Genomic DNA, 15,985 nt, shown 5'->3' with positions numbered 1-15,985 from the left:
ACTTTGTTTACATACTCATCTCATATGTATATACTGTACTCGATACCATCTACTGCATCTTGCCTATGCTGCTCTGTACCATCACTCATTCATATATCTTTATGTACATATTCTTTATCCCTTTACACTTGTGTGTATATGGTAGTAGTTTTGGAATTGTTAGCTAGATTACTCGTTGGTTATTACTGCATTGTCGGAACTAGAAGCACAAGCATTTCGCTACACTCGCATTAACATCTGCTAACCATGTGTATGTGACAAATAAAATTTGATTTGATTTGATTTGTAGCTGCATACGGCTGATTTGTTATGGAATATCTACATAGACGTACAGAGGCCCATTATCAGCAACCATCACTCCTGTGTTCCAATGGCACATTGTGTTAGAATTTTAAAAGTCTAATTGTTCATTAGAAAACCCTTTTGCAATTATGTTAGCACAGCTGAAAACTGTTGTGCTGATTAAAGAAGCAATAAAACTGGCCTTCTTTAGACTAGTTGAGTATCTGGAGCATCAGCATTTGTGGGTTCAATTACAGGCTCAAAATGGCCAGAAACAAAGAACTTTCTTCTGAAACTCGTCAGTCTATTCTTGTTCTGAGAAATTAAGGCTATTCCATGCGAGAAATTGCCAAGAAACTGAAGATCTCATACAAAGCTGTGTACTATTTCCTTCACAGAACAGTGCAAACTGGCTCTAACCAGAATAGAGGGAGTGGGAGGCCCCGGTGCACAACTGAGCAAGCGGACAAGTACATTAGAGTGTCTAGATTGAGAAACAGATGCCTCACAAATCAACTAGCAGCTTCATTAAATAGTACCCGCAAAACACCAGTCTCAGCGTCAACAGTGAAGAGGTGACTCGGGGATGCTGACCTTCTAGGCATATTCTCGGTGAACAACGTAAAACACCAAATAATGCATGCACAGCAGAATCTTTGTATTTATTTAACTAGGCTATTCAGTTAAGAACAAATCTTACTTACAATGACGGCCTACACTGGCCAAACCCGATGACGCTGGACCAATTATGCTGCGCCCTATGGGACTCCCAATCACAGCCAGTTGTGATACAGTACCGTCTGGATTTGAACCAGGGTGTCTGTAGTGACGCATCAAGCACTGAGATGCAGTGCCTTAGACCGCTGTGCCACCCAGGAGCCCAATTAGGCAGATACCTTCTAACTATCAAAATCCAGAAAAGAGCTGTTAAATTCTACAACTACCTAAAAGGAAGTGATTCCCAAACCTTCCATAACAAAGCCATCACCTACAGAGAACTGAACCTGGAGAAGAGTCCCCTAAGCAAGCTGGTCCTGGGGCTCTGTTCAAGAACACAAACAGACGCCACAGAGCCCCAGGACAGCAACACAATTAGACCCAACCAAATCATGAGAAAACAAAAAGATAATTACTTGACACATTGGAAGAATATACAAAACAACTGAGCAAACTAGAATGCTATTTGGCCCTAAACAGAGAGTAAAATTAAGGAAATCTTTGCATATGTACAGAGTCTTTGAGCATAGCCTTGCTATTGAGAAAGGATGCCAAAGGCAGATCTGGCTCTCAAGAGAAGACAGGCTATGTGCACACTGCCCACAAAATGGGGTGGAAACTGAGCTGCACTTCCTAACCTCCTGTCCAATGTATGACCATATTAGAAACATATTTCCCTCAGATTACACAGACCAACAAAGAATTTGAAAACAAATCTAATTTTGATAAACTCCCATATCTACTGGGTAAAATACCACAGCATGCCATCACAGCAGCAAGATTTGTGACCTGTCGCCACAAGAAAAGGGAGAGAGACAGAGACACAGAGAGAGAGAATGAGAGAAAGAGAGAGAGAGAGACACAGAGAGAGGGAATGAGAGAAAGAGAGAGAGAGAGAGAGAGAGAGAGAGAGAGACACAGTGAGAGAGAATGAGAGAGAGAGAGAGAGAGAGACAGAGAGAGAGACAGAAAGACAGAGAGAGAGAGACACAGAGAGAGAGAGAATGAGAGAAAGAGAGAGAGAGAGAGAGAGAGAGAGACAGAGACACCGTGAGAGAGAATGAGAGAGAGAGAGAGAGAGAGAGAGAGAGAGAGAGAGAGAGACAGAGAGAGAGAGAGACAGAGAGACAGAGAGAGAGAGAATGAGAGAAATAGAGAGAGAGAGACACACAGAGAGAGGGAATGAGAGAAAGAGAGAGAGAGAGAGAGAGACAGAGACACAGTGAGAGAGAATGAGAGAGAGAGAGAGAGAGAGAGAGAGAGAGAGAGACAGAGAGAGAGAGACAGAGAGAGAGAGACAGAGACACAGAGAGAGGGAATGAGAGAAAGAGAGAGAGAGACACAGAGAGAGGGAATGAGAGAAAGAGAGAGAGAGAGAGAGAGACACAGTGAGAGCCAAATATGTATTTTCCTGCCATAGCCTGAGGGACACTGAATAATAACATCTGCATAGTAAACAGTAACTTACTTATTATTATTATTACCATTATTACTATAATTATTAATGTAGACTGTTACCATTTTATTGTTATTATTTTTGTATTTAATTTTGTATCATTTACAATTTTGTTACAATGTATATTGTATACATTGTTGCTTTGGCAATATTGACACAGTGTTTTTCATGCCAATAAAGCAGCTTGAATTTGAATTTGACACAGTGAGAGAGAATGAGAGAGAGATAGAGAGAGAGAGAGAGAGAGAGAGAGAGAGAGAGAGAGAGAGAGAGAGAGAGAGAGAGAGAGAGAGAGAGAGAGAGACAGAGAGAGAGACAGAGAGACAGAGAGACAGAGAGAGAGAGAGAATGAGAGAGACACAGAGAGAGAGAGAAATGGATCCTGTGGTCGAGGAATGTATTGGTGGTGGAATATGAAAAAGGTCAACCTTCAACAGTTACAGTATATGAACCTACTGTAAGGCCACTAATGGCTCTAAGGCCAACACAACACAACATACAGTACAACCACAACACCTGTACATTTGATGACAAAAGATGTGCTTCTTACCAAAATGTCTCCCTTTAGGAGGAGGCCAGGTTCAATGGTGATGCAGATACTGGTGTGACTGTCCCCTTGTACGTTACTGTGGAAATAATTCAGATGAAAACCATTATAAACACTTTAAAACAGTTTTGGGTGTTTTTCTTATAGTGGTTCAGGTATGACTGAAGTAAGAAGAGCTTGTTCCAAATCAGGGGGGGGGGTCATTTCTGTGTGGTGTTGTTTTGGTCGTGAGGACTCTGGATGGAGAAGGTGGGTCAGTGAGGTGGGAGTTACGGTATCCCTCCCTGTACACATAGAACCCTAGAGCTGTGTCACTGACAATCTATCTGCCTGCCTGCCCCACCAGTACACACTGACACACATACTGACTCTCTCTCTCTCTCTCTCTCTCTCTCTCTCTCTCTCTCTCCCTCTCTCTCTCTCCTTCTCTCTCTCTGTTCCTTTCTCTCTCGCCCCCATCGCTCTCTTTCTCTCTGCTCCTCTCTCTCTGTTTCCTCCTCCCTCTCTCTCTCTCTATCGCACACACACACACACACACACACACACACACACACACACACACACACACACACACACACACACACACACACACACACACACACACACACACACACACACACACACACACACACACACACACACACACACACACACAAACAGATTCAGATTATCAAGGGCTAATCTCTTAACAAGGGGTGACAGGCTTGAAAGTACTGTGGACTGAGAGGGAGAGAAAGAAAGAGGGATAGAGTCACAGCATCTGAGAGGAGAGAAAACAAGCCCCCTGAAAGACAAATCCACCCACAATGCAACAGATAAAAACTAAAGAAACATACTATATCCCTGACGTGTAGACTGGCTGCATCGCCTGGTAAATCTTCAGGAAAGGACGACAGCCTGCGAAGGGAAGAAAAGAAGAAAAGAAGAAAAAGTATTCCAAAATGAAACAAGGATTTATACTCAATGAATGAAAGTCTATCCCATTGAAGAAAAAATTAAGATAAAAAAAATGAATCATTAATCATTACTAATAATGAAATAAATGCTCTCCTGTTGCAGACTCACCTCCTTTGGACTCGAAGTTGGGGATGCCGTGCATGATGACGTGGTGCAGGAACAGAGGCTTGTTGTTAATCTTGATGTGGCCAGAGAGCAGACCACTGAAGTAACGCACATACCTACACACATCCACACAACACAGTCACAGCGTGAAACAGAGGGACAATCCTTCAGTGTCATGCACCATGAGTCTGGCAAGCAAGACTAGCAAGCACGCCCCATCTATTATCAAAGAGGCTTCGCACACTATGGAGATGTCAGAGTGAATTGGAGTGTATGAGGACCAGGCCGCTCTGCCTGCCAGGCAAGGGAATGTTGTGTTGTGTTGGTGAGCTCTGCCTGCCAGGCAGGGGAATGTTGTATTGTGTTGGTGAGCTCTGCCTGTCAGGCAGGGGAATGTTGTGTTGTGTTGGTGAGCTCTGCCTGCCAGGCAGGGGAATGTTGTGTTGTGTTGGTGAGCTCTGCCTGTCAGGCAGGGGAATGTTGTGTTGTGTTGGTGAGCTCTGCCTGTCAGGCAGGGGAATGTTGTGTTGTGTTGGTGAGCTCTGCCTGCCAGGCAGGGGAATGTTGTGTTGTGTTGGTGAGCTCTGCCTGTCAGGCAGGGGAATGTTGTGTTGTGTTGGTGAGCTCTGCCTGTCAGGCAGGGGAATGTTGTGTTGTGTTGGTGAGCTCTGCCTGCCAGGCAGGGGAATGTTGTGTTGTGTTGGTGAGCTCTGCCTGTCAGGCAGGGGAATGTTGTGTTGTGTTGGTGAGCTCTGCCTGCCAGGCAGGGGAATGTTGTGTTGTGTTGGTGAGCTCTGCCTGCCAGGCAGGGGAATGTTGTGTTGTGTTGGTGAGCTCTGCCAGCCAGGCAGGGGCATGTTGTGTTGTGTTGGTGAGCTCTGCCTGCCAGGCAGCCTGTTAATGATACTAATGATGATCATGCAGAGTGTGACTTCTGTTCCAGAGGTCGGCCTATCTCCCCACCACCCCTTTGCTCCCCCCACGCTCAGCTGGCAGCCGCCAGATGGTTCGGTCTCCCAAATGAAATTAGGTCAGAACAGGAAGCAATCACAGACCAGCTGGGCTGTGTAAGGAGCTCCCTGTGTAACAGCGGGGTCACGCTGGAAAACACGGCCACACAGATTCTGACATATAACAGTTACTACTGTACAGAGATATATATATATATATATATAATGTTGGGCTGCCACAGAGATCAAGTCTGGACAACCATCCGCCACTTTGGCTCAGGACATTCCACTCAAGGATCTAACCTATATTCTAATCTAGAGTGGAATTTGCTCACAAGAATGTTGATGATGATTTGATAGTGATACCTCTCAGTGTGTTTCTCTATGTGGTGCGTTTCTACGGCGGCGTAGCAGTGCTGAGATCCACCCCCCCTCCCAATGTTAATGTGACACATGCCAGACCATAATAAGTTCAGACTGCGGGGAACTGGCTGGGGGATAATTATATCTGAGTAAGGAAACAGCAGCTGGTCAGAGGCCTAGTGCTGCCACTGCTGCTGTTGCCTGCTGGATACACCTGGGGTTCCCTTATCTGCCACAAACTATGGATACCGGATCAGTTTGTATTTCTAAGCGCCACTAAGGGTTCCCTTACAAAGCCACCTCTTCAGCATGCCAGATCACTGAGGAGGGGAGGAAGGAACGATGGATAGTAGTGTCAGAATGAACTCTGAAAACCATTTGACCTTTCAGCTCTCAGTGGAATCCTGGAGAATGCAAAAAGCTGCTAGGCTTTCCAAAAAACATTATTCCTCAATTATGTCAATTAGCTTCATTGGGAGGATTAAGGGAACAAAAGGACAGAGAGAGGCATTTCCTGTTTGGGACGCACTGGGAGCGAGGGACTGAGGAGAGGAGGATAGCCTTTGAAACAGTGAGAGTTACACCAGGTCATCCATTGACTGGATTCCACTCTGAGAAGTCACGCCCATCCCTTTACCCTTGTTGACTTCTTCAATGAACAGAATGAAGGATACACATTCTAAGAATGGAATCCAGCCGGTTGCTCTCACCATGGGATCAAACTCATCCAGCCTATAGGAAGTTGTAGGGTGCAAAAACAAGAAGTGAGGTAGTAAGTGGTAACTGACCTTCTCTGGGACGGTTGACCCACAGGAAGTGCTTTGTCTTCGTAGAAGCGCCTCATGGCGAACCTGTCCAGTGCCTGGTCAGCACTGAAGACCACAGGAGAGACAACGGTAATGATCAGCTCTTCTTCACTGAACACATACCATATACTATACAATAAGTTTTCCCTGAAATGACCCTGAAAAGTGTCCTTACGTTGTCTTCTCCCTTAAAAAATATCCTTAATCGACCGTGTCCCTTAAGAGGTGTCCTTAATCTACAGCTTTTCATCTTTTGCCATCCCCACAATGCTACAGTATCTCAGTATTATTATCTGATCAATGTACAGATGTAGGATCTTAATTTGATCACCCTGTTGCAGGAAAACTTTCCTGAAGTGTATTTGAGGTTAAAAAGTATTCTGAAGTTCAAAAATGTCCATGAATTATAATCCACATAATAATTCACATGTCCTGTGGCTGCAGGATTATTTTCCTGCTGTAGCAAACTGGTTCAAATAAAGATCCTACATCTGTAACATGTAACGTTTGTTTACTGTTTACTCTTCTAGAATGCCAATGACTCTCAAGCATTAAGCAAGATAGTTCGGGTATCAAAGAAACAAGTGTGATTTGACCTTTCTTATCTTTACAGGATATGACATATGTAAATCTTCCTGTTTATTGACCAAACATACACCAGAGCCTGAACAGAATGTTTTGGAATAACAACCACATCAGTGTTTAATTTGAGGCCCGATCCCGATTCCCTTTGGCCTATCTATCTGTTACAGATCTACGTGCTTGTCCTGACATCACCCCATGTTTTTGTCCATGACTTGACCGACATCTCAAGGGGTGAAGCCATTGAAATCAGGGTTGGGGTGAATTCTAATGGAAGTCGGTCAATTCAGGAAGTGATTTGAATTTAAAATCCCAAAATGGAAAAAGCTTTTGACATATATTGCTTCTCCTTTTTAGCTTATTGAGAAGTCAATTAAAATAGATGGCCTTTTTTGAATTACTGAATTAAAATGACAGTTTACTTCCTGAATTGACTGCCTTCGATTCCAATTGACCCCAACACTGATAGAAAACTCAAAGTAAACGTATAGAATGGACAAATGTCTGTTTGTATTCATCTGGAAATATCTGGGAACTTTAAGGATGTACGGAACTTCAAGCATGGTGGTGATATTGAATGAATACATTGTTCCATGTTGACTAATAACAAACAGGGTACATGAGGTCAGTTTGTCTGAGGTCAGAAGTCTCTGGTACCTGGCTGATATGTTGACTAATAATAAACAGGGTACATGAGGTCAGTTTGTCTGAGGTCAGAAGTCTCTGGTACCTGGCTGATATGTTGACTAATAACAAACAGGGTACATGAGGTCAGTTTGTCTGCAGTCAGAAGTCTCTGGTACCTGGCTGATATGTTGACTAATAACACACAGGGTACATGAGGTCAGTTTGTCTGCAGTCAGAAGTCTCTGGTACCTGGCTGATATGTTGACTAATAACAAACAGGGTACATGAGGTCAGTTTGTCTGAGGTCAGAAGTCTCTGGTACCTGGCTGATATGTTGACTAATAACAAACAGGGTAAATGAGGTCAGTTTGTCTGCAGTCAGAAGTCTCTGGTACCTGGCTGATATGTTAACTAATAACAAACAGGGTACATGAGGTCAGTTTGTCTGAGGTCAGAAGTCTCTGGTACCTGGCTGATATGTTGACTAATAACAAACAGGGTACATGAGGTCAGTTTGTCTGCAGTCAGAAGTCTCTGGTACCTGGCTTATATGTTGACTCATAACAAACAGGGTACATGAGGTCAGTTTGTCTGCAGTCAGAAGTTTCTGGTACCTGGCTGATATGTTGACTAATAACAAACAGGGTACATGAGGTCAGTTTGTCTGAGGTCAGAAGTCTCTGGTACCTGGCTGATATGTTGACTAATAATAAACAGGGTAAATGAGGTCAGTTTGTCTGCAGTCAGAAGTCTCTGGTACCTGGCTGATATGTTGCTGTAATGCATGTAGGCAGCCACCACCACTCCTGTCCTCCCACGGTTCCCCTGCAGAAAGAGAGAGAGAGGGGAGAGAGAGGGAGAGAGGGGGAGGGAGAGGGAGAGAGAGGGGGGAGATGGAGGGAGAGAATAGGGGGAGATAGGGGGGAGAGGGGGAGAGAAGGAGAGAGGGGGAGGGAGAGGGAGAGAGAGGGGGAGAGGGAGGGAGAGAATAGGGGGAGAGGGGGAGAGAGGGAGAGAGAGGGGGAGAGAGGGGGAGGGAGAGGGAGAGCGGGGGAGGGAGAGGGAGAGAGAGGGGGGAGAGGGAGGGAGAGAATAGGGGGAGATAGGGGAGAGAGGGGGAGAGAGGGAGAGAGAGGGGGAGAGAGGGGGAGGGAGAGGGAGAGAGGGGGGGGAGAGGGAGAAAGAGGGGGAGAGGGAGAGAGAGGGGGGAGAGGGAGGGAGAGAATAGGGGGAGATAGGGGGGAGAGAGGGAGAGAGAGGGGGAGAGGGGGAGGGAGAGGGAGAGAGAGGGGGGAGAGGGAGAGCGAGAATAGGGGGATATAGGGGGAGAGAGGGAGAGAGAGGGGGGAGAGAGGGGGAGGGAGAGGGAGGGAGGGGGAGGGAGAGAGAGGGGGGAGAAGGAGAGAGAGAATAGGGGGAGATAGGGGGGAGAGAGGGAGAGAGAGGGGGAGAGAAGGGGAGGGAGAGGGAGGGAGGGGAGGGAGAGAGAGGGGGGAGAGGGAGAGAGAGAATAGGGGGAGATAGGGGGGAGAGAGAGAGAGAGAGGGGGGGAGAGGGGGTGGATAGGGGGGATGGGGAGAGAGGGAGATATACTTTTTGAGAAAGAATACAAGGCTATTTTTAGTTACACACTTTAAGGCTGAATAATGTTTGTACCTGCAGTGTAGACATGTAAATGCTGTACAGTGAGTTAGATTTGAGTGACCAGGCTATTTTCAAGCCAAACTGTCACAGATGGAATGTGATCAAACTGCCTGGTTCCATTTATCACAATGACATTGTTTGTGGTCAAATTCAACTGAAGATAGAAATGCAACACTACCGGAGAAACCTTTGACCCTCAACTCTGAAACAGCAAGTGGAACATTTCTGACTGGGGCGATAACAAATAGCATTTAGTCAAATTAGGCGTTTCTGAATGGAAGCAGTTTTTCCATCTTGACCAAAAGCTTCAATTTCAGGACGAGGGGGAAAATAAGTGTTGGTAACCATGGGGATGCTCTGTTTGCTACCACTTGTTGTACATATTGAATAAAATGTTCCCCCACAGACCCACAGAGTTACTACTCACTATTCAGCTACATTGACTCAAAGTCTTTAACACTGATTGATAGAGACTTAGATGAAGTTTTTAAAGTCGTTTTTTGGGGAGTTACTGTTGTTGACATTGGATCATTCATGACAAGTTGTATGATGAATCATTGGGCCTGAGAGGTTGGGGGAGGAGGATGTGCTGCCAAAACACAAGCAGCAGCAACAACAGCCTCTATTAGAATCAAATGACTCTCATGTTCACTGGATTTCTTTGTGATATACAGCTTCAGTCTAACAGTCTGCAGTTAAGAACCATTTAAATGTTTAACCAGCAATACGAGAATGTGGAGGACTTGTCTTCCAACTACAAGACAGCTTGATTATCCCACTTTGTCCAATGAGGTACAGGGAGACAGTTTGGTGTTTTACCTCCTTACCAATGAGGATGGAGGACATACAGAGTAGAGTATTCATAGGCTGTCTCCTTTCACACTCTTCAAACAGAGAGCACCCTCTACTGTCCTTAACACAGTGGACCGCGGCATACTGTAACACTCCCGGGAAGAAACCCTTCATTCCTCCCTTCCCTGGAGTGATCAGAGATCTGTAAGACCACGGGACCCTGTTCCAATACCCTGACTATGTATCCTTCCTTCCTTCCCTGGAGTGATCAGAGATCTGTAAGACCACGGGACCCTGTTCCAATACCCTGACTATGTATCCCTCCTTCCTTCCCTGGAGTGATCAGAGATCTGTAAGACTACGGGACCCTGTTCCAATACCCTGACTATGTATCCTTCCTTCCTCCCTTCCCTGGAGTGATCAGAGATCTGTAAGACTACGGGACCCTGTTCCAATACTTTGACTATGTATCCTTCCTTCCTCCCTTCCCTGGAGTGATCAGAGATCTGTAAGACCACGGGACCCTGTTCCAATACTTTGACTATGTATCCCTCCTTCCTTCCCTGGAGTGATCAGAGATCTGTAAGACCACGGGACCCTGTTCCAATACCCTGACTATGTATCCTTCCTTCCTTCCTCCCTTCCCTGGAGTGATCAGTGATCTGTAAGACTACGGGACCCTGTTCCAATACTTTGACTATGTATCCTTCCTTCCTCCCTTCCCTGGAGTGATCAGAGATCTGTAAGACTACGGGACCCTGTTCCAATACCCTGACTATGTATCCTTCCTTCCTTCCTCCCTTCCCTGGAGTGATCAGTGATCTGTAAGACTACGGGACCCTGTTCCAATACTTTGACTATGTATCCTTCCTTCCTCCCTTCCCTGGAGTGATCAGAGATCTGTAAGACCACGGGACCCTGTTCCAATACCCTGACTATGTATCCTTCCTTCCTTCCTCCCTTCCCTGGAGTGATCAGTGATCTGTAAGACTACGGGACCCTGTTCCAATACTTTGACTATGTATCCTTCCTTCCTCCCTTCCCTGGAGTGATCAGAGATCTGTAAGACTACGGGACCCTGTTCCAATACCCTGACTATGTATCCTTCCTTCCTTCCTCCCTTCCCTGGAGTGATCAGTGATCTGTAAGACTACGGGACCCTGTTCCAATACTTTGACTATGTATCCTTCCTTCCTCCCTTCCCTGGAGTGATCAGAGATCTGTAAGACCACGGGACCCTGTTCCAATACCCTGACTATGTATCCTTCCTTCCTTCCTCCCTTCCCTGGAGTGATCAGTGATCTGTAAGACTACGGGACCCTGTTCCAATACTTTGACTATGTATCCTTCCTTCCTCCCTTCCCTGGAGTGATCAGAGATCTGTAAGACTACGGGACCCTGTTCCAATACCCTGACTATGTATCCTTCCTTCCTTCCTCCCTTCCCTGGAGTGATCAGTGATCTGTAAGACTACGGGACCCTGTTCCAATACTTTGACTATGTATCCTTCCTTCCTCCCTTCCCTGGAGTGATCAGAGATCTGTAAGACTACGGGACCCTGTTCCAATACCCTGACTATGTATCCTTCCTTCCTCCCTTCCCTGGAGTGATCAGTGATCTGTAAGACTACGGGACCCTGTTCCAATACTTTGACTATGTATCCTTCCTTCCTCCCTTCCCTGGAGTGATCAGAGATCTGTAAGACCACGGGACCCTGTTCCAATACTTTGACTATGTATCCCTCCTTCCTTCCCTGGAGTGATCAGAGATCTGTAAGACCACGGGACCCTGTTCCAATACCATGACTATGTATCCTTCCTTCCTTCCTTCCCTGGAGTGATGTGTCTGACCACCTACCTTGTTGTGAAGCACCACTACATTGTGTTGGTCAGCGTTGAGCCAGGTGTCCATGGCCTTGCACATGCTGCAGATCTTATCCAGGGCAGGAGCATAATGGTCTGGCCAGCCAAACTCCAGCACCTACAGGGGGCCACACAGACCACTATCACATATCAACACTTCCACCACTACCATTGCATTTAGGAGAGTTGTGTGTGTGTGTGTGTGTGTGCGCGTGCGTGCTTTCGTGCGTGTGTATTTGTGTGTGTATACCTTGTGGTTAAGCTTGGTGATGTCATTCCTCCGCTCGCTTAGGTTGAGGAGCTGAAATCACAAAATCCACACCAATAAGCATGAGAACGATTCCAGGAAACAGTTGTACATCAGCAACAGGACGTGACAGGGTGCATGAAAAGCCGCCACACCAACAGACAGGCCCGGTAGTGAGGTAGAGCAGTGGCAGGACAAGGGGTCTCACCAGATAGTGTTCCCCGTGTTTGGAGGCCAGCATGGAGGCCACCTCCTTGATGTTGGAGGTGTAGCTGCGCTCCTCCGCTCCGCTGGGGAAGGAGACAGAGATGATCCTCTCGGTGATGTACACCAGGTCCACCTCATAGTTCTCATCCATGGCCTGCAGCAGACTGACACTCCTGGGGGGAGGAGAGGAGAGAGGAGAGAGGAGAGAGGAGAGAGGAGAGAGGAGAGAGGAGAGTGGAGAGTGGAGAGAGGAGAGGATAGATAGTTAAAGTGATGTACAACAGATTCACCTCATAGTTCTCATCCATGGCCTGCAACATACACACTCCTGGGGAGAGGAGAGGAGGGGAAGAGGACGGATAGTTAGATATGTGATGTATACTAGGTCCACCTCATAGTTCTCAGAGGAGAGGAGAGGAGAGGAGAGGAGATGAGATGAGATGAGATGGTAGAGGAGAGGAGATGAGATGAGATGAGATGGGAGAGGAGAGGAGAGGAGAGATAGTTAGAGAAATTATGTACACCTGGTCCACCTCACAGTCCTTCTCCATGGCCTGCAGCAGACTGACACTCCTGGGGAGAGGGGGAGTGGAGAGAGGGGGAGATGAGGGGAGAGAGGAGATGAGGGGAGATGAGGGGAGAGAGGAGATGAGGGGAGAGGAGAAGGGAGGAGAGGGAAGAGGTGAGAGAGTTAGAGAGGTGATGTACACCTCATTGTCCTCCTCTATGGCCTGCAGCAGACTGACACTCCTGGGGAGGAAGATACTTAGAGTTCTGACAAAACGTTTCAGAGTACTGAGCGCAGATCTAGGATCAGCTTGCTCCTTATGATCTAAAAGGTCAAACTGATCCTAGATCAGCACTGCTACTCTGTATGAATATGGCCCCTGATATCTTACAGGGTTTGTACATCAGCACTAGTCTATGAAGCTCTTCCTTGGTGGCTCTTGTGTGTGGTATCTATTATCTAGCATATCTTTGATGTATGAGTCTTCAGTACTGACAAACCTATGTGATTTATGTCTATGGTAATTGGAAAGTGGCGTCATATGATAACACACATGTTTTCATAAACATCTTCAATCCTTCAGTTCAGAACAAAGTGTTCTGGAATGATCCAAGCGGGTATTGCGCAATCATTCTGATCAGCTCCCCAAATCCCGACTCCCAGCTGGCTGTTAGATGGGAAACGTAGCTGGAGAAACAGGCATGGTTGTCACAGTGATCTGACAACAGGATAGAATACATCCTGATGGGGTTTTGATAGGCCTGTGTCCATGGATTTCAGTGTGTGTTGAGCGCTATGGGCATCAATGAACCGAAACGTGAGGTCAGAGAAACAGGTGTAAACGTGGCCGTATACTGCAGTAGATGAGGAATAGTGACAGCCTGGATAGTGAGGGAAAGACAGTGGTCTCTCTTACCGTGATGGCCTTCGTCTAGTCTGCTCACTCTTACAGGACCTTGGGGTTCCCTACAGAGAACACAGAGAAGATAGAGCACACACTCAGTCTCCTTGATCAACTTGGCATTGTTTGTGTTTGACGTAAGTGTGCGAGTGAGTGTAATACACAACTGCATTGTAAATTCCACATTAAAGCACACTGCATCTGGTCTTCTACTATATGAAATCCAAACACAACTGGATGGAATTTAGCCATGATGAGATGCGTCCATTGCGTTGAAATAACATGATATCCCTGGGGACTTACTTGTACCCAGTGTCCCCATCCTCAGTCTAACTATAGAGAGAAAAGCAGTGGAGAATATCGAGGATTCATTTCAACAACGAGGGTGATTAGCAGTAGACAATAGGTCACAGTGTTCAGACACAAAGTGCTGTGTTCTAAAATAGATGCTGTCGGACAGCATCACATAGTATTACCGGGGTATTAGCCTGTCTATGACCCTGGTGACAGGGTGGTGATGGGTTGGTTGGTTAGTGGCATGTGGCATGTGGCAACAGTCTTAAACAGCTTTCTTTGCTCATCTCCTCATCTCCTCGTCTCCTTTCCTTCATGGTAACGTAATCCAGCAACATTAGGAAACATCTAATTACTGATAATTGGTTGTTTCCTGTTACAGTAATCCAACTGACATCACATACTTGGCGTGTCCTGCAACCAACCAGCCAACCAGCACACTCCTGGCACAGGCTGCAGGTTGAAACGTTCAGTTTGATACGCTAGCAAAGTACTGTATGTTTGAAATGTGAAAATACCCAAACATTTAAAGTTAGCCTGTACAGTACATAGCTGTCTGTCAGTCTGTGTTTGACCCTTCTGTAAGAGTTACATTGACTACATCCTGCCATCTGTCTGTCCATGGTCACGAAGACAGGGAGATGAGGACAGGGAGACGTCTACCTATACTGGGACATCAGTAGGGCTACCTTTAGTGATTCAACATCCTTTTTACCAAAAGGCAAGCACTGCCTTCCCCATCTGGCTGGAGAAATACACAGCACTATGTGAAGGAGGACACAGAGGACCTGAACAGAACAGAAAGTTATGTACACAGTACAGAGCTCTGTGTTGCCATTGTTCCATTCATTTCTCTGTGATGAAACTAATCCTCGTCAGGCAAAAGGAAAACCCATTATTCATAGTGATGTGACTAGAAACAGATGCTGCCTGCTGGAACCAAGGACACTGTTGCTCCAAAACTGTAACAATATGTCTGTTCACAGGGGACAAGAGTGACAATTACGTAAGAACAAGGTCTCTTGCATCACACACATGGCATATGGCATGGACACACGCAGAACTAAACGTGTACACACAACACAACCACCAATTCTCTCATACAATCTGTGTCCAACCGTCCACACACACACACACACACACACACACACACACACACACACACACACACACACACCACTCTTTTTTTCATCATTTGTAACTCAGAAAGCTATCCCTAAATGACTGTTAGTGTGTGTGTGTGTGTGTGTGTGTGTGTGTGTGTGTGTGTGTGTGTGTGTGTGTGTGTGTGTCCTACGTTCCCACCTCAGTAATACTCATCACAGTTATCAAAACCAGCTGTAAAGATACTCTACCCAGCAGGACCAACAAACTACCAACAAGAGAATCCCAGAGAGACAGGAGGAAGACATTCAATGTAAGACCACAACACAGAGAGACAGGAGGAAGACATTCCATGTAAGACCGCAACACACACAGAGACAGGAGGAAGACATTCCATGTAAGACCACACACACACAGAGAGACAGGAAGAAGACATTCAATGTAAGACCACAACACAGAGAGACAGGAGGAAGACATTCCATGTAAGACCACAACACACAGAAAGACAGGAAGAAGACATTCCGTGTAAGACCACAACACACAGAGAGACAGGAGGAAGACATTTAATGTAAGACCACAACACACACAGAGACAGGAGGAAGACATTCCATGTAAGACCACAACACACAGAAAGACAGGAAGAAGACATTCCGTGTAAGACCACAACACACAGAGAGACAGGAGGAAGACATTTAATGTAAGACCACAACACACACAGAGACAGGAGGAAGACATTCCATGTAAGACCACAACACAGAGAGACAGGAGGAAGACATTCAATGTAAGACCACAACACACACAGAGACAGGAGGAAGACATTCCATGTAAGACCACACACACACAGAGAGACAGGAAGAAGACATTCAATGTAAGACCACAACACAGAGAGACAGGAGGAAGACATTCCATGTAAGACCACAACACACAGAAAGACAGGAAGAAGACATTCCGTGTAAGACCACAACACACAGAGAGACAGGAGGAAGACATTTAATGTAAGACCACAACACACACAGAGACAGGAGGAAGACATT

The 15,985-nt window shown here is 46.1% G+C and overlaps 1 protein-coding gene across 6 annotated transcripts in view; it reads right to left on the bottom strand.

Moving 5' to 3' along the window:
- The window catches only part of LOC110528828 (tensin), a 257,225-nt gene that overhangs the window by 43,802 nt on the left and 197,438 nt on the right, over positions 1-15,985 (bottom strand). For all 6 annotated transcript variants that reach the window (XM_036982561.1, XM_036982557.1, XM_036982560.1 and 3 more), the window contains 9 exons: positions 13,569-13,618; positions 12,146-12,317; positions 11,941-11,991; positions 11,686-11,808; positions 8,153-8,217; positions 6,166-6,249; positions 4,068-4,180; positions 3,839-3,899; positions 3,006-3,081 (listed from right to left, as the gene is read on the bottom strand). In XM_036982561.1, coding sequence (XP_036838456.1) covers positions 3,006-3,081; positions 3,839-3,899; positions 4,068-4,180; positions 6,166-6,249; positions 8,153-8,217; positions 11,686-11,808; positions 11,941-11,991; positions 12,146-12,317; positions 13,569-13,618 — 795 coding nt within the window. The remainder of the gene's footprint in view (positions 1-3,005; positions 3,082-3,838; positions 3,900-4,067; positions 4,181-6,165; positions 6,250-8,152; positions 8,218-11,685; positions 11,809-11,940; positions 11,992-12,145; positions 12,318-13,568; positions 13,619-15,985) is intronic.

This window comes from Oncorhynchus mykiss, chromosome 7 (genome assembly GCF_013265735.2).
Source record: "Oncorhynchus mykiss isolate Arlee chromosome 7, USDA_OmykA_1.1, whole genome shotgun sequence".
Taxonomy (NCBI): Eukaryota; Metazoa; Chordata; class Actinopteri; order Salmoniformes; family Salmonidae; genus Oncorhynchus; species Oncorhynchus mykiss.
The sequence above is the reverse complement of the archived record's forward strand: the minus strand, read 5'-3'. Positions and strand labels throughout refer to the sequence as shown.